At 52.8% G+C, this 18052-nt stretch overlaps 1 protein-coding gene across 1 annotated transcript in view; it reads right to left on the reverse strand.

Annotated features, from left to right (window-relative positions):
• Positions 1-1385: 1385 nt before the first annotated feature.
• Positions 1386-18052, reverse strand: part of NIBAN2 (niban apoptosis regulator 2) — a 100856-nt gene continuing 84189 nt past the window's right edge. The window contains exons 7-14 of the mRNA XM_037879753.2: positions 17542-17646; positions 15048-15210; positions 13621-13808; positions 10009-10164; positions 8611-8727; positions 7880-7987; positions 7215-7326; positions 1386-5924 (exon numbers count right to left, since the gene is read on the reverse strand). Of these exons, the coding sequence (XP_037735681.1) occupies positions 5107-5924; positions 7215-7326; positions 7880-7987; positions 8611-8727; positions 10009-10164; positions 13621-13808; positions 15048-15210; positions 17542-17646 (1767 nt within the window). The 3' untranslated portion in view covers positions 1386-5106. The remainder of the gene's footprint in view (positions 5925-7214; positions 7327-7879; positions 7988-8610; positions 8728-10008; positions 10165-13620; positions 13809-15047; positions 15211-17541; positions 17647-18052) is intronic.

The raw sequence follows: 18052 nt of genomic DNA on the forward strand, positions 1-18052 counted from the left end.
GGGCTACTACCCTGCTTTGGAAGGTGCTCGGAGATCCCCAACTGGAAGATGCTGAGTGCAAAGTATCAACTTGTTAGAGATAGCTGGGAAACATTTTCCCAGTCTGTGGGAGGGTGAGTGTGAGAGTGGGTGGGTGTAAAAACCCCAAAACCCTCCGAATGGGTCAATCGATAGAAATGCTCTGTTTTGATTTCAACATATTTAGTATAAATTAGCTCACATTTCTAAAAGAACAGTCATTCATTTTGAAAATGTTCAAAGGGAGTTTTTGACAGCTCCTCAGCTCTCTGCACATCAAGCACATCCCAGAGTTGTACATGCACAAAATATAAATTATTCTGTTGAAGGTTTAGGAGTTAGAAACTTGAGTCCTTAATCCACCAGCCTTGTCCTTCCAATGCGGGGACTACATGCAGATGAGGAGACATTATGAACAAGAAAACAATACTGTACCATGTAGCCCTTATATAGCACTTTTTCTCAACCGATCTTAAAGTGCTGTACCAAGGAGGTCAGTATCACTGTGCCCATTCTACAGATAGAGAAACTGAGGCACAGCGCAGGGACAGTCGACCAGCAGGCTGGTAACTGAGTCCGGACTAGAACCCAAGTCTCTTGATTCCCAGTGTAGTGCACTAAGTGATACCCCAGCTGAACACACACCATGTTAAGAAGCCATTCACTGACCTTAGTCAGCCACGTAGCACTGCCAGTGAGGTCACCCTGGCCAGTTGACCCTCATTACAATCAAGTCCTAGGCTCCCACCATCACGTGGAATGTCCCACAGCTCACCGTTTTCAAGGTCTAGTTAAGCCACGGGATGGGAACTCAGGAGATGTGGCTTCAGTTCCTCGTTCCGCCACTGTTTTTTTGTATACCCCTGGTCTTTCTGTGCCTCACTTCCCTATCTGTAAAGTGGGTCCACTGCCACCTCCTATCTCCCGCCCTTTGTCTTATGCATTTACATTGTACGCACTTTGGGGCAGGGACTGTCCTACTGAGTGTGTGTGTACAGCGCCTTGCACAGCAGGACTCGAAACTGCAACTGGACTACACATCCACTTAGAGCTAGGCCCTAACCCAGGACCCCAGAGCCCAAGTTCTCTGGGGCCGTGATGCTCTCTGCCGTGCAGCACCACCTAGCCTAGCCCCAGTCTACTTTTGAATGTGCCCATGTACACACACTTACCAACGGCCTGGCGGGCCCCAGACTTGACATCAAATCCAAGCCCTCCTTCTGAACTGGAGAGGAACTCCGCCCCACCCCGCCCCCAAACATTCTAGCTCCGCCCACCCCGCCCCCAACACGCCATGTGGAACGTCTCCCGTTCGTTGGTGTGTCTGGAGTGATGTCACCGCTCAGCCAGGAATGAGACCGTGTCGCTAGCTTTAAATAAAGCTGGGTTTTATTTATTCTTAGAAGCATATTTTAAACATTTGTATAACATTCTCAATAAAATATCTTGGAAGAGATGGGTTTTGATCCCAAGGCAAGGCACTTTGGGAGGTCCCAAGTGGTTTAGACTGGGCACCACCCATTTAAAAATAGAAAACAATGGCATCTAAAATACACATGGAGGTTGGAATGTATCTGTAGCAGAGGGCAGGATTGGAAGGCCGGGCTCCTGCTCCGTGTTCTGCATTGAAGATCTAAGCAGCTCATTCAGGAGACTTTACACCAGGTGTTTCAACTGTATCTCATGTTTTAAACATCACATTACCTGCATGCAGCTTGTGTGTCTGCCGAGTCCATTCCCCAGCTAGCTACAGGTCCCCAGTTCCCCTTAGCGTTAATGGAAGTCTGAGACACAGGTCACCCACGAGAGGCATGGTTGTCCCAGTGCGTATTGGGTTATATACCACCCCTAGTGTTCAGCTGAGCACCTGGCTGGGGGTCCGACTCAATGCACTTGTACAGAGATGCCTGAGAGAGATCTGGAGAAACCCACTTCAGCAGCATCTGCCATCCCCTGCGTTTGGCCAGGGAACATTTCTGCTCTCCCCACACCCCAAGCTCCACAAAGAGCAGAAGTCTGGAGAGTTGGGTTGTGCCCACACCGAGGAGTCATTTGACCGTCTCCACTGAAAGACGCTGGCTAACTCCGTCGGAGCTAACTTAGCGCCTTTCTCGGAGTTTGGCCAGAGCAGGGCTGGAGCTGGATTCCTGTGCACGCTTCCACCGGTCTTGCCTTTGACAGAAAAACTACAGGGCTCCCCTCTCCTTCGCTCTTGGTGCAAGGACAATAGGATCCACGTAACAGTCTGAGGGGGTGGCATTCCACATCTAAGCTTTTGCTTTAAGGTTACTTAATTCCGGAAGTTTAACTTGTTTGCACCAACCCCAAAGCCCAGTGGGAGCAGACAGAGCCAGTGAACCTCCTCTCTCTCTCTCCTCTCCCCCCACCATGACAGGAGTTTCCAGGAGAACTTAACCCTTGCAGTGCAACACAAGCTAAGCCCACGAGGCATTGGCTTCACACTGGGCACCACTAAGAGACCCCGTTGTCACGTGAAGTCTTAGCTACCCCAGCAAAGTCAAATACCCCCAGGGGGCCAGGGTGGACTTAGTTGGCATGCTGGGGTAGCACAGTCTCAAAGGAATGGGGAGATTTATTCCCAGCACACAGATCATGCTGGGAAGAGCATGTAATCTCAGCAGAGCTTTTCCAGAAGAGTTGGATGGGGTGGGGGGGGGGGGAGGGGGAGAAGAGAAGAGACATAACTAGGGACCCAGTGGGAAAATGAAACTGAGACCCCCCACGCTCCCCCATATTTAGAAGTTTTCCTGACTGGCTGGGGGGAAAAAAGGCATGCAGACAAGATGCATCCATTCCCTCCACAGGAGTACCTCTCTCTCTGCTCCCTAAGCCATACCTCCACTCTCCTGGGACAGGAAAAGTATCTTAGGCCAGTCCACCCTCAGTGCAATGAAATTCACCATTGGGTTGATGATTGCCAAGAGCTGGGCATGGTTGTATCAAGACCCCTTTCCCCACTAAGGCACTTGTTTCTCTCACTACTGTTAGGAGATTCTCAACAACAACAACAACAAATAGCCCAGCTCACCCCAAGCCACCTCCTACCCAGGAGCTACCCAGCATTCCCCAGAAGCAAGCCCAATGAAAATAAGAGCCCTAAACACACCATCACATGCAGGAGGGAAACGCCGATTAGCAACCAGCCAGAGTCCTACAACTTCAGACGCTTAAGCCTCCTTCCTGCCAGCCCCTCTGGTGCAATGGGAGCTTCCATTGTGCAGTTATGTCAAGACTTGCCCTTACTCATCTCTCCCTCTGAACCACGCACTTAGATTTCTGGCCTTCTCCAAGACCTTTAATTCTCTCCCTCCAAAGCCAACTTCCTCTCCATTCCCACCTGAAAAGCTTCCGAACACTCTCTTTCACCTACCCTGGTCTTCCAAGGAGGTTTCCGCTCTCTCCCCTTACCCCCTCCACATTTTAAGGAAAGAGAAGGAGACAGTCTATCGACAACATTCATGTGGCCATTAAAACCATTTGTAAACAAACCAGCTAAGCTTGTTGGGCACCATCTTTGGTAGGTTCAAGGCTGCAGGGGGCTTGCAAGGAAAGGGATGAGTGGTGGGGCCACCACTCACTGGGGCTTTGGAGAAACCACAGACCAGAAGCGAGGGGAGGGAAGAAAAATAAGTGGCTGGTTCTAAAACTTCAGAGCTGTATCTCAGTTCTCGTTTTTAACTGAACAAGGGAATCAAGCATCCACTAAAGGCTCCCAGTGGACAGTGTCAGTCACTTACACCTCAATCTACGCACGACCAACCATCGTCGTCGTCTCGTTCCATGGACACCAGTTCTCTCCCGCAAGCCCAGGGGTGAACCCTCAAGTTTACGTCACAGTCCTAACCTGTGTGTATAACAGGGGAGGAGGGATGTGGAGGAGATGGGGATAGTTGAGAGGTATTTGTGGCTCCTTCCATCCCTACAAGTGGACAGTCTTTGGAGCCATTGGCAGAACCCACAGTCAGACCAGCGCGTGCAAGGAAGGCCAGGAGCAACGGAGTTCAGGTACTGCCCTGTATTACCCACACCAGCTAGTTCTATTTATTCTTCAGCGATGCACTAATGTGGCCAGAACTATGCAAGCAACAGCCCCATCCTCCGCCGCTGACTCTCCTTCTTTAGGGGCCAGTGAGAAAAGATGGATTCCAGTTCGTCTGTGACTCATTTCACCCTCCCTCTGCCAGAGCGTGCAGCAAGACACGTTAAAGTCATGGCGCTGGCTTGAACGGTGCTTAGTGGCAAACAAGGGGCACCCCCATTGGCCCTTTGGCTCGGGGAAGAGGGCGTCTTTCCCGGGGGAGCAGCGTTCAGCATTCGCAAGGGCAGAGGGCGGGGAGTGCACATTCTATCTCAGCCAGGATCCTGGATGCAGGCTCGTTAGGAGGAGAAATGATCAATACCGGTAGGCGGCCTCTGACTGCAGCCGCCGTGCTTGACAAAGAAGTGTGACATGCAGCATTGACCTCTTTGGTTGGACTGAAGTATGAGACGAAGGGAAGGGCTGGATTGTTGGAAGGAGAATGGGAATCCCTACAAAACCCACCCCCTGGGGCATCGGGTGCCCACTGGCATATGCTGTGCAGATGTCCTCGGGAGCTCCTGCCTAGGGGAAAACCCCAGGCATTCCCACAGTCACACTCTTGTTAGTTGAGTAATGCAATAAAGTGTCTCTTCAGTAAAGGGAAAACAACAAAATAAGACGGAGCAAAGTGTGCATGTGTGGAAGGGGTGGGTATCCTATGCTGAGCTAGAGTCCTGGGAGGAGGGGCAATGGCTTGGCCCAGCGTGGTGGCTTGGTTCTGGCCAAACACAGCTCTCCTCTAAGTGGGTGTGCAGTTTAGGAGATCTTCCATCTCGGTGGCTCCCCCCACCCCCTTCCCTGGGACGCTGGTGTCCAAAGCCGAGCCTGCTTCAGAAACTGGGAATGTAACAGGTACCAATGCCAGCGACTGGCCCAGCCTACGAGCCCCCCCACCCTCCTGGTGTCACTGACTCCAGTCCACCTTCGGCACACAGTGTACATGGCCAGCATGGATCTCAACCGGGGGTGGGGTGTGGGGGGGTGACCTAGAACTGAGTCTGCACCTCCGCGCTGTTCTCTGTGGCCCCCGCGCTGTTCTCTGTGGCCCCCGCGCTGTTCTCTGTGGCCGGCTGGGCAGGCTCCACCTTCTCCGCATGGGCCTGGGTGGACACCTCTTCCCCTGTCTCCTTGTCGCTGGGTTCGTGGCGGTTCACTTCAACTCCCCCCTCAGCAAGCAACGAGGCAGCTGTCAGGGCAGGCGGCTTGGCTGGAGAGGTGGGCACGGCTGGCTTGGCTTCCTGCTCCTCCACCCCCGGGTTCACTGGGCACGGGGAGCCAGCGTCATGCGGGGCAGAGTGTTCCAAGGAACCAGGGCCTTCCTCGGCCTTCTGGGCAGCTCGCTCCACCCCGCGCTCCTCAGAGCTGCCGCTCTGCTGGACTATTGTACCATTCGTCAGTGGTTCCTTTGCCTCCTCTCTTGCCGGGACCGGGGTCTCCACACAGAACTCCTTCACCAGCATCCCCCGTATCCCCTGCGTGCTGTCAGGAGAACCCGGTGCAGCAAGGGCAGGGCAGGCCTCCAGCTCCTCCGACCCGAGCTCTTCCTGGGAGACCTGGTGCATCAGCACCTCCGCACCGGCCTCATAGGGCAGGGCTCCCTCGTCGTCGTGGATGACCGACACCACCTGCCTGGCTCTGTGGCGCTTCTCGGCGGATGGGTCCGAGTCCGGCTGGCTGCCGAACTCCTCTCCCCAGTCGATGGGCATGCCCTCGCCCAGCAGGTGCAGGTTGGGGTCGCTGTTGTGCATGACCATGCTGTCCCGGTACAGGTTGTGCTTCCTCTGCACCGCTGCCTCCTTCACAGCTGGAAAGGCAAAGACCGGGAGGTCAGGGCAGGGCAGGGCAGGGCAGGAGTCTATTTACGTGTCAGTAGCAAGCACAGGCCTCATTCGAGATTGAGACCTCACCATGCTCTGTGTTGTGCACACGTAGAGCAAAACCTGATCCCCGCCAGCCTTCCTAGGATTCAGAGCAAAGCACATGCAACGAGCCGGTAGGGAGAGAACCTTGCAGTCCAATCTATACCCTGTTACCATTCTCATGCCCACACAGTCACCATCCACGCCTCAGCCAGGCCCTCCTTGATCAGCTAAATTCCTACTTCTGCCCTGGCGGGAGGGTCCTGGAGAAGGAATTTGGCGAAGGTGGGAATGGCAGACAGGGGTGGGGGGGCACTCCATGCCAAAGGGACAGCGTGGAAGGGTTCAGGGCAGGGTTTGCAGCTGATGGATGGACCAAGCTGGCTCAGCGGATGGAGCGGAGCACGATGCAGTACGAGGATAACAGGAGAGAGCAGAATCGCGAAGGGCCTGGGTGGGGAGGACAGAAAGCCTGAATTTGATGCGGTGGAGAAGCGGGGGCAGGTGGAGGGACTCCAAGAGGAGGTGACACAGGCAGAGCGATAGGAGCGGAAGATGATCTTAGTCAATGCTTTTCGCCTGGACGGGAAGGGCTGTGAGGTGAGTGTTGGGGACGCTGGGGAGCAGGCGTTTACGGTAATCAAGACAGCAGATGATGCAGGAGGTGTGAGAGGCTGGGCTGTCTGGATAGAGGGGAAAAGGACAGATCCTAGAGAAGTTACGAAGGAAGAAGCGGTGAGATTTGGACCCAGCTTAGACGGGTGGCACAAGCGGGCAGAATCAAAGGGGGCCGCTGGGCTACGGAACTGAGACATGGAGGAAAGCGTTTCGGTGACAGTGCAGAGTGCACAGACACCCTCTCCACCGTCACCTAGACTCTGGATCCGGAGCAGAGCGGCAAAGTGCTGTAGGAGGAGATGCTCCAGGGGTTGGCTTGAGATGGCTCCCATCGCTGTAATGCTCAGAGCCTCCCCATGGTAAGTGGATGGGCATGCGTGTCCAGTCCTTGCCAGCTAGCCCTGTTAGCAACAGTGTCCCTCAGTGAGCAGAAGGGGAGTAGCAGGATTCACTCGTGTCTACTGCCCGTTGCTGCAGCCGAGACACTGCAGCCCTTAGGATTTTCCAAGCTGGCTAACTGGGGGGGGTTAGCCAGGCTTGCATAGGCCCCTTCCCAGCATGGTGAAGGACTGAGACTGCATCCTGCCCTCCCACCCAAACGCGGGCAGCCCTCTCACCCTGCATGATGTCCTTCATGACCGACTGCAGCACGACCTCCTCGTACGTGTTCTCCACCAGGATGAAGTTGTCGAAGTCCTCGAAGATCAGTTCCTGGAACTTTGGTAACTCCTGCCCAAAGGAGAAGGCAGATTTCACCGCGCTGGCAGAGATAACCCAAGACCACCTAGCTGCCCTGTGGCTTTCCAAAGACGACGTGCCTTTGAGAGGCAGAGAGCTACCCTTCCCACAAAACCATGGGCACCACTGTTGACCCAGGGATGCCACCAGTTATGGGCCATCTAGCCATAGGAGTTAAACACCAGGTTGAGATTAAACAGACCCAAAGGGGTGAGGAATTTCAAGATCAGGATGTTACAAAGAGAGATTATGTCTTTGTACATGCACTGGGCCCAATTTTTCATATGCACAGAGGCCTTTTTACACCACTGGCAATGTCAAGCAACATATATTGAGTTGGCTCCCTAACACCTCCAGAGTGGTGTAAAGGGGCCTTTGTGTCAATGAGAATCGGACCCATATTCTACGGTTGTGGGCAAGGAGCGGGGGGGAGGGGGGGGGGTAAATTGTCTCATTCATGGCAACATATACAGAGTTTGATGACTCAGCAGGGTTTTTGAAATGTGCCACCAACCCATGCCCACGGGGCTGCTTGGTCTCTTACCCCCTTGCAGGTTGGTGCCAGCTTCTTCAGCAGGAAGGGGATGGTGATCTGGAGCAGGGCTTCCCTGAAGAACTTCTTGCGCACGGTGCTGCTGTCATAGTCATATTTCTGCGGGACAAGGGGCGCACCGGGGGAAGAGGGAAACAAGGCTGGTTAACAAACCTTTGGCATCTCGCAGGAGAGGAGATTACAGAGGAATGGGCCATTCAGAGGAAGAGGAGAACGTGCAGCTTTCCTACCATTTTATTGAACAATCCTTTCCACAGGAAGCGATTTACACGAGGGGATTTACAGAAGTGTTTTCAGTATCCAACACCAGCCCATTCCCTGGGCTCAGGAGGCAGCGTGGTCTAGGGGATAGGTCACTGGACAGATTCTGATGGCCTGGGCTCTGATCTGCTGTGGGGCAAGTCACTTCACCTCCCTGTGCCCGATCTCCACTGGGGTCTAGGAACAACTGTGATACTCGGTCCATTTAAAGTTACAAATGCCGAGTATCGTTCTACACAATGCACTCTCTCCTGCCCTTACCTGCCCCGTGGCAGGCACACGGCATGCCTGGGCTTCGCACAGAAGCTGCAGGCGCTTTCTTTGTGGCAGAGGTTTCTCTCCTGTCTAGCATCCCGAGGCCTGGTTGGTGCAGCACGGGCGAGTTAAAATGCCGACCACCTTCACGTTCCAGAGACGGCAGACCTGGCAGGAGCATGCCGCTGCTTTGCGGGCTGCCTTACCTTGAGCACCCGTTCGAGGATCCGCTGGATTGACTTGCACAGCTCCTCCTTGCCCAGCATCTTCGCCAGCTCCTGGTGCAGGAGTGTCCCGAACGTGTGAACGGCATCGTCCATTTGCTACAATGAGAAGCATCATCAGACGGTCTCCCAAAAGGAGGCCAAGAAACCACGGCAACTTAGCCTGGCTCACGTTGGACATCCAGCAAAGCAGTGACGCCAAGGGATGAGCAGAGCAGGCCTGGCAACGCACCACCACACGGAGACGGGTCACAGGGGCACCTCCTCTATTCCTGAACCTGCACCCGGTCCCCATCTGCTACCCCATCCCACTCACGATTTTGAAAGCACCAAGTTAACCTGCATAAAGGTGTTTTCTTTCCCACCACTAGAGGGCACTAGCAGCACATTTCCCAGAATACGGAGCTGCGCTGGTGCATGGGATATCGGTACACAAACGCCTCCTCCCCCTTATGTAGATCTGCAAGTGGATTCTTGTCCACACTGGCCCCTGGATACTCCTCCAGGAGCTGTAGAACAACCAGTCTCCTAAATCAGCTGTGCCAGGCTGAATGGGATGTGAGTGATGGAGGTGGGAGCATTCCAGTTCTAGAACGTCTCCCGGTTCTCCACAGGTGCCAGAAAACCTGGTGGAAAGTTACACTCGCTCCTACACAGCTAACTGAGGCTGGCTTCCTTGACCCCACATTTAGACTATTGCCGGTGGGAGACTCCTCCATGTAAAGGGGAAGAAGAGCAGAGTCTGCGTAGCCCAGGCCTGCCACCCACCCGGCCACCAGCACGACAGCGGTGGACGTATACGAGGCGTCCCCATGAGGTTGTTCATACACAGACGTTCCCTCCCAGTGGGACACTGCATCGTTCACAGGCACCAGGGCAGAGTCGCGACACGCAGGGTCAATCGTTTGTCCCAAAGAACACAGGTGGCCGTTGGGTCATACGTGCGCCGGGCCATGGGCAGCGCAGTGCTGGGGAGCAAAGCGAAGGGGTTGGGCCGGTGATGGTTCTGCTCCTGGGGCGTTGCCATATTCGGAGGAGAAAAATGAAGCCGCTGAAATAAGCTGGTCTCCGTAGCAGTGCTGTGCCCCCGGCCCGGCTGTTAATTTTAACAAGGTGACTCTTTCAAAAGAAGGCTCCCGGAGCAGGGGAGGGTGGTACAGCCAGACTGAAGCCCAGAGCACACTCCAGCGGGGGGTGCCCATGCAGTAGGACATTGATGACCAGCCCAACACCCAGGGCAGGGCACTGGGAGAACCAGAATTCATAGCCACAGCGACCCACCTTAACTCTGACCCTGGCGGCTAGGGCCGAAGACAGCTCCCCATGGGGCAGTGAGCATAAGGGCTGGTCACCCCTTGAGTTTGGCTATTAACACCCTACCTGTCTCATGAGGATCTGGGCCCTCTGCTTGAACACGGAGGCACTGGATACGTCAAATCTCTGTTGAAGCCCCTCCAGTTTCAGCTGGTCCATCTTCTCATAGCAGGACTGCATCTTGACAGGGTGGAAGGCCAGCTGAGAGAGCTTCTCCATGTACTGAAGGACAAGGAGTCACACACACAACTCACTGGCTGTACGGAGAGAGCGCCCTACCTCCCGCCCACTCCCCAGGCCTGCTGAGACTTGGCATCAGACCAGACACCAAGCTTCCAGGGAGCAGAGGAAAACAAAGCCCAGAAATCGGAATTCTTCCTCAACGGCTCCCATTTAATCTGGGTCACAAAGACAAGAGCATTTCCAAGTGTCTCTGTGTCCCCACACCGCCAGGCTGCACACAGACATGGGTGAGCCTGGTGCAGGAAGATCACCGGCTGAACATCACAGGATCAAACCATGGGTCTGTACTGTTAGTACAGGGTGGGAGGTAGGCGTGTGACCACCTGGGGCTGCTCTGGTTGGACACAGAGGGACCCAGCTGGATACAGAGTGATCCCAGGTTACCAGGCGCAGGTGAAATTGGATGCCCTGGATTTTGTTAGACTGACCCGTCGCCCAGAGCTTGGGAGGAGAGCTGGGAATTCAGTTCCCACCTTAAGTGGTATGACTGCTCAGAGCTCAAGTTGAAACTGCAGAAAAACCTGAGAGTCTCTGGATTAAGTTTAGAAGTGTGAGCAACAAGGGTGATGTCGTGATGGGAGTCTGCTATAGACCACCGGACCAGGGGGATGAGGTGGACGAGGCTTTCTTCCGGCAACTCACGGAAGTTACTAGATGGCAGGCCCTGGTTCTCATGGGAGACTTCAATCACCCTGATATCTGCTGGGAGAGCAATACAGCGGTGCACAGCAATCCAGGAAGTTTTTGGAAAGTGTAGGGGACAATTTCCTGGTGCAAGTGCTGGAGGAACCAACTAGGGGCAGAGCTCTTCTTGACCTGCTGCTCACAAACTGGGAAGAATTAGTAGGGGAAGCAAAAGTGGATGAGAACCTGGGAGGCAGTGACCATGAGATGGTCGAGTTCAGGATCCTGACACAAGGAAGAAAGGAGAGCAGCAGAATACGGACCCTGGACTTCAGAAAAGCAGACTTTGACTCCCTCAGGAAACTGATGGGCAGGATCCCCTGGGAGAATAACACGAGGGGGAAAGGAGTCCAGGAGAGCTGGCTGTATTTTAAAGAATCCTTACTGAGGTTACAGGGACAAACCATCCCGATGTGTAGAAAGAATAGAAAATATGGCAGGCGACCAGCTTGGCTTAACAGTGAAATCCTTGCTGATCTTAAACATAAAAAAGAAGTTTATAAGAAGTGGAAGACTGGACAAATGACCAGGGAAGAGTATAAAAATATTGCTCGGGCATGCAGGAGTGAAATCAGGAAGGCCAAATCACACCTGGAGTTGCAGCTAGCAAGAGATGTTAAGAGTAACAAGAAGGGTTTCTTCAGGTATGTTAGCAACAAGAAGAAAGTCAAGGAAAGTGTGGGCCCCTTACTGAATAAGGGAGGCAACCTAGTGACAGAGGATGTGGAAAAAGCTAATGTACTCAATGCTTTTTTTGTCTCTGTCTTCACGAACAAGGTCATCTCCCAGACTGCTGCACTGGGCAGCACAGCATGGGGAGGAGGTGACCAGCCCTCTGTGGAGAAAGAAGTGGTTTGGGACTATTTAGAAAAGCTGGACGAGCACAGGTCCATGGGGCCGGATGCGCTGCATCCGAGAGTGCTAAAGGAGCTGGCGGATGTGATTGCAGAGCCATTGGCCATTATCTTTGAAAACTCATGGCGATCGGGGGAAGTCTCGGACAACTGGAAAAAGATTAATGCAGTGCCCATCTTTAAACAAGGGAAGAAGGAGGATCCTGGGAACTACAGGCCAGTCAGCCTCACCTCAGTCCCTGGAAAAATCATGGAGCACGTCCTCAAGGAATCAATTCTGAAGCACTTAGAGAAGAGGAAAGTGATCAGGAACAGTCAGCATGGATTCACCAAGGGCAAGTCATGCCTGACTAATCTAATTGCCTTCTATGACGAGATAAATGGGTCTGTGGATGAGGGGAAAGCGGTGGACGTGTTGTTCCTTGACTTTAGCAAAGCTTTTGACATGGTCTCCCACAGTATTCTTGCCAGCAAGTTAAAGAAGTATGAGCTGGATGAATGGACTATAGGGTGGATAGAAAGCTGGCTAGATTGTCGGGCTCAACGGGTAGTGATCAATGGCTCCATGTCAGTTGGCAGCCGGTATCAAGCGGAGTACCCCAAGGGTCGGTCCTCGGGCCGGTTTTGTTCAATATTTTCATAAATGATCTGGAGGATGGTGTGGATTGCACCCTCAGCAAGTTTGCAGATGACACGAAACTGGGAGGAGAGGTAGATACGCTGGAGGGTAGGGATAGGATACAGAGGACCCTAGACAAATTGGAGGACTGGGCCAAAAGAAATCTGATGAGGTTCAACAAGGACAAGTGCAGAGTCCTGCACTTAGGACGGAAGAATCCCATGCACCGCTACAGACTAGGGACCGAATGGCTAGGCAGCAGGTCGGCAGAAAAGGACCTAGGGGTTACAGTGGACGAGAAGCTGGATATGAGTCAACAGTGTGCCCTTGTTGCCAAGAAGGCCAATGGCATTTTGGGATGTATAAGTAGGGGCATTGCCAGCAGATCGAGGGACATGATCGTTCTCCTCTATTTGACATCGGTGAGGCCTCATCTGGAGTACTGTGTCCAGTTTTGGGCCCCACACTACAAGAAGGATGTGGAAAAATTGGAAAACATCCAGCGGAGGGCAACAAAAATGATTAGAGGACTGGAACAGATGACTAATGAGGAGAACTAGGATTGTTTAGTCTGCGGAAGGGAAGAGTGAGGGGGGATTTGATAGCTGCTTTCAACTACCTGAAAGGGGGTTCCAAAGAGGATGGATCTAGACTGTTGTCAGTGGTAGCAGATGACAGAACAAGGAGTAATGGTCTCAAGTTGCAGTGGGGGAGGTTTAGGTTGGATAGTAGGAAAACTTTTTCACTAGGAGGGTGGTGAAACACTGGAATGGGTTACCTAGGGAGGTGATGGAATCTCCTTCCTTAGAAGTTTTTAAGGTCAGGCTTGACAAAGCCCTGGCTGGGATGATTTAGTTGGGGATTGGTCCCGCTTTGAGCAGGGGGTTGGACTAGATGACCTCCTGAGGTCCCTTCCAACCCTGATATTCTATGATTCTATGATTAAGTGGATCGTTCTAACTTCTGCCAGAACACCAAAGGAACCTATGGATCTAGCGGGACCAGGATTGGTGCTCCCCAAGGAAGCCCTGGGCCCCCTACGGTCTGTGGCTTCCAGCTCAGAGGGGAGCATAGGCCTGCCAGCTCCGATGTGAGCAGACTAGGGGCAGGGCCACAGGTTTATTCTCACCATTCAGCTCCAGCCTTACTCAGGACAACTGGGGATGGAAGCTGAGCTCCCTCCTTGGCCAGGCTTTCCCTGGGCACCCGCGCAAGGCTTCCAGCCCATCCTGCTAGGCCAGCAACGGGAATCTATGCAACCTTCTCCAGGGGCCTTACCTCTCCCAGCTTCTCCATCCCGCTCTCGTTGATTACGTTCATGTTCATGTCAGTGACCTCCTTGAAGAACACTTCCCGGACCTCGGCAAAACCCTGGCTTGTGGGAATCATCAGCGCCTCCAGGATGGAAGGGATATAGGGCTGCACATGGTTTCGGACACAGATCTCTGCTTTGGGCAGCACAAAGGCTGGATGAGGAAGAGACAGGCAAACAGACAATTAGCATGGGATGGCTCCTGCTCTGGCTACCTTCCTTGCTGAGCTTTGGAGCCACCAGGAAGCCAAGCATGGTGCTCCAGCTCCTAGACTACACCCTAGAAAAGGACAGGAGTTGCTCTGCTCCACCCCTTCCAGGTGGTGGCCAAAAGGCTAGAGATGCAGCTGGATAAATTTATAAATGGGATGACAGAGTTGCCCGCCGCAGCAAGGGACTAGACTTGAAGACCTACAAGGTCCCTTCCCGTCTTACGTCCGATCAGCCTGCAACCAGAGATGTGCTGCCAGAGATGTTGGCTTCTGTATGAGCTGCTGATACCACAGGGCTTCCTACAAACAGGAGCACTCACCTCAAAGCCCTGGTCAAATTCTAGTCTGAGTAGCTAAGTTCCATTGCTGTCAGCCCTGCCCCTGCCCAGCCCCGGCCGTGTGGTATGCTTCCCCGCCTGCCCAGCACCGTGGTACGTTAGCAGAAGCCACGTTCCGCCCCAGAAGCGGCCAGAGGGTAACACTGCAGACCTAATTTGTAATACTTGGGATCTTTCAGGATATAAGGAGCTATGCAGGGTGACCTCCTCTGTTGGAGGGAAATAAGGGAAAACCACTTGAAGAACAAGGGACGCCGCTTTATTTGAAGGGACATTGTAGGGAAACACCGTTTCCCTTGGCACATCATGTATTTTTTCCTCCTGTGCACATTTCTACTGCCCTCCCGTACACGATGCAATTAGCATAAGTTTCAATTTCATGTTTAAAATGGCACTTATCAGTTTTAATACATTTCAATCTCTCTTCAAATAAGGGATGGGCGATCATCTTAGGGACAAATCAAACAAATAAGGGACGGTGCCTTAAAATAAGGGCTGCTGGAGCTAGGAGAACTAGAGGACTGCTCCAGCCCTTGGCCTCTTAGCCCCCGGGTCAGGTTTCTGGCTCCCAGTCCTAGGAAAGCACTGCGGTTTTGAACGTCAGGATTTTGACTAACCCAGTACAATGGGCTATTGCTGGGGGTAGTCGTTCGGGCTCAAGCTCGGAAACCCAGACCCCTCCTTAGGTATCAGATCCCGAGCCTGAACGTCTACACAGCTAATTTTTAGTGCCGTAGGTGAGCCCAAGTCTGCAGATCCGGGTTCTGAGACTTGGTGCCGTGGGTGAATTTTTTTTTTTTTTTTGCCATGTAGACATACCCAAAGGGGCAACACATTTCCTACCTCGGATTTTGCTGGCTAAGTGTTCCTTTGATGTGATGATCTGATCCATGTCTGTGCGAATGGTGCTCTCCATTCTGGGACGCTCCAGCTCACATTTGGTCACCACTGCATCATAGTGCGCCTTTATCTGGTCATAGACGAGCCTGTAGACAGCATCCGAGATCTAGAGGGGGAAGAGGAAGAGCATCGTCAGCATCCTAATCCCACGGGACGTCTGAGCCTGTGCTGCCATCTGACCTTGGTGAGCCCAGGACCCTTCCTGACCTCTGTCTGCAAGGCAGCCTGCCATCTCTTTGCACCCCATGTGACTGCGTGCTCCCCAACCATAGATATGCAGGGACGTCTGGCAATAAGCTTTCTACAGCATGCACGGGAATTATGTCTGCAGCTGCCACTAGATCCCCTAACAAGAAAAGGCCTGGCTATTTGAGATCTGCCTAACAAGTCTTGTCATAACGCAGCCGCTGGTCAGTACATTTCAGGATTCGCTGCTTCCTGATGTCAGCAAGAGGACGGACTCCATCCAGCTCCGAGTTTTGTTCACTCCCACCCACCCATTTCTCTTTTTAAAAACCGCTGACTTGAAATATTTTTTCCTTTTCTACTGTAGCTTGTGGTGATTGACACTGGAATCCGTGCAGACATCTGCTATGCACCACTGCGTTCAAACGGCAGGACTCCACCGGGATCCATGCTAGCACATCTCAGTGCAGGAGCAAAGTCTAGGACTGTAGTTCCCGAGGTTCATGAGCCTATTTTTGTTATGACTGCACAGTGCTACTGTATGAACAAGTTATTTATTGTGACGTTTGGAGGAGGCGTCTTCTGCCTGGAATTATGTCATGCTATTATTTAGCACCTCTGGGCTAGAATCATGGAAACGATAGGCTGGAGGAGAACTTGAGAGATCATCAAGTCCCAGCCCCTGCACTGAGGCAGGACCAAGTAAACTAAGACCATCCGTGACAGGTGTGTTTGTCCAGACCTCCAATGACAGGAATTCCACCACCTCTCTTGGAAGCCTCGTCCAGAGCTTAACTATTCTTATAGGTAGAAATTTTTCCCTTACATCTAACCTGAAATCTCCCTTGCTACAGACTAAGCCCGTTATTTCTTGTCCTGCCTTCTGTGGCGATGGAGAACAAATGATCCCCGTCCTCTTTATAACAGCCCTTAACACATTTGAAGGCCTCTCTGGTCCAGACTAAACATGCCTGGTCTTTTTTTAAACCTTTCCTTATCGGTCAGGTTTTCTAAAGCTCTGATGATTTTTGCTGCCCTCCTCTGGACTCTCTCCAGTTTGTCCACAGCTTTCCTAAAGTGCGGCACCCAGAACAGGACACACCTGAGGCCTCACCTGCGTCGAGCGGGCCAAGTACGTCCCCATCAGGAGGAAATACTCAGCACTTCCTGAAAGCCAGGTCCCTTTAAAATGTCGAGTTGGGCACCCAAAATCAGTCACCTGAGGAAAAGTCGCTTAGGCCAAAGTTTACACAAGGTGTTTGTGGCAGAGGCAGGAATTGAACCCTGATCTCTTCAGTACCATTCCAACGCCTTAATGGACAAGGTCACCCTTCCTCCCTAGGGCCAGTCTCATCCTCCTGCTTCTTTCACAGGAACAGCACAAGCCCTTCCCCACCTTGGATTATTACAATGAAATAAGAATCCAATGTGATCATCAGGATTTATGCTGGAAATCTGCAATCTTCACCTTGGGCTCTGGAGGACAGAACTCTTCCCCTTTCTCATGCATTAGCAGAGGGCTGCCGCGTCTGGGTGGTTAAGGCTAAGGGGCACTGTTTGTTTAAAGGAGGTTTCAGTGGAATTTTACAGAGAGCGTCTCATGGAAACATTTCTATTGGTCTTAAAGGTTTTATAACAAGCCTGTTTGTATAAACCCATAGGGTCAGGCCAGATTTAGCCTGGGTTGGTCTAAAAATGGTTTGCTAAATATAGCTGGGCTGAGCCACACTGCTGGCTTAGCTATGGATGGATGTTTGCTAGGGTGTACTTCCCTCCCCGGGGGGATGGCAAGCAACACAGAAGCCGCATGTTCTGGACGTGCATGCAACCAACAGAAGGTAAGTGGGAGGTTGAGAAATAGCTGTTTACACCTATGACAGGGAGCTTGATAAAACCAGGAGTGAGGCAGACAGACAGCTCGTTTCCCTGCGCCCTTGGGGAGAAGGGGGTGAATCGGGGAAGTGACTCTGAGTCACACAAGCCAGCAGGAAACAGAGTCAAGGCACCACACCCAAGGCAAGGGGACCCATTCCAAAAGCTGTCAGAGTCCAGTCCTGGATTTCCCAGCAGCCAGCCCCAATTTCTGGCGTGTGTCATCCATACAGGAACATTTCAGCCAGTTGGGCATTATTGCACCAGCCTCATGCTGCAGCATTCACAGCCCCACGCTGCCCTCGCAGGGCCCTGGCCTCTTACCACCGCTTCCCCCCCCCCGCCCCCCCCCCAACCACCACCACCACCACACACTAACCTGTATCCAGAGTCTCTGCCTCTCCTGGGCCTTGCCCTTCAGCTTGGGGCCGATCATGTTTTTCAGTTCTGGGACCAGTTCCTCCATCACCAGATTGCTCAAGACCTATAGGAGCAGAATGAGGAGGCCGTTAGTGACTAGATCTCACACGGCTGTTAGCTGTCCTTCCACTGCTGGGCACTCTGCTCTCCCTGCCTCCCAACCCGTCCCCTCTTCGTCCTCGCAGGCTGCCCGGTCCTCTGAAGATCCATTTCATTTCCTCCTTCCCCACTCCTGTGATATGCTGCTACAGACTCTTACGTGACACCTTTCCCTGTGCATCCAACGCTGTGTTACGTGGCTCTGGTACTTCCGTCTAGATCAAGGGCTCTTGGCATGAAACAATCTCTCCATAACACATGCTAACGGCCTCCCTCCAGCCGTTCTGAAGCACTGAGGATACTTGGGGAAGCTAGTGCTCCCCACACTTTGTTTTCTAGCAAAGAGAGCCCTTTGCGCCACAAATCCTCTT

The sequence above is a fragment of the Chelonia mydas genome, chromosome 16 (genome assembly GCF_015237465.2).
Source record: "Chelonia mydas isolate rCheMyd1 chromosome 16, rCheMyd1.pri.v2, whole genome shotgun sequence".
Lineage (NCBI taxonomy): Eukaryota > Metazoa > Chordata > Testudines > Cheloniidae > Chelonia > Chelonia mydas.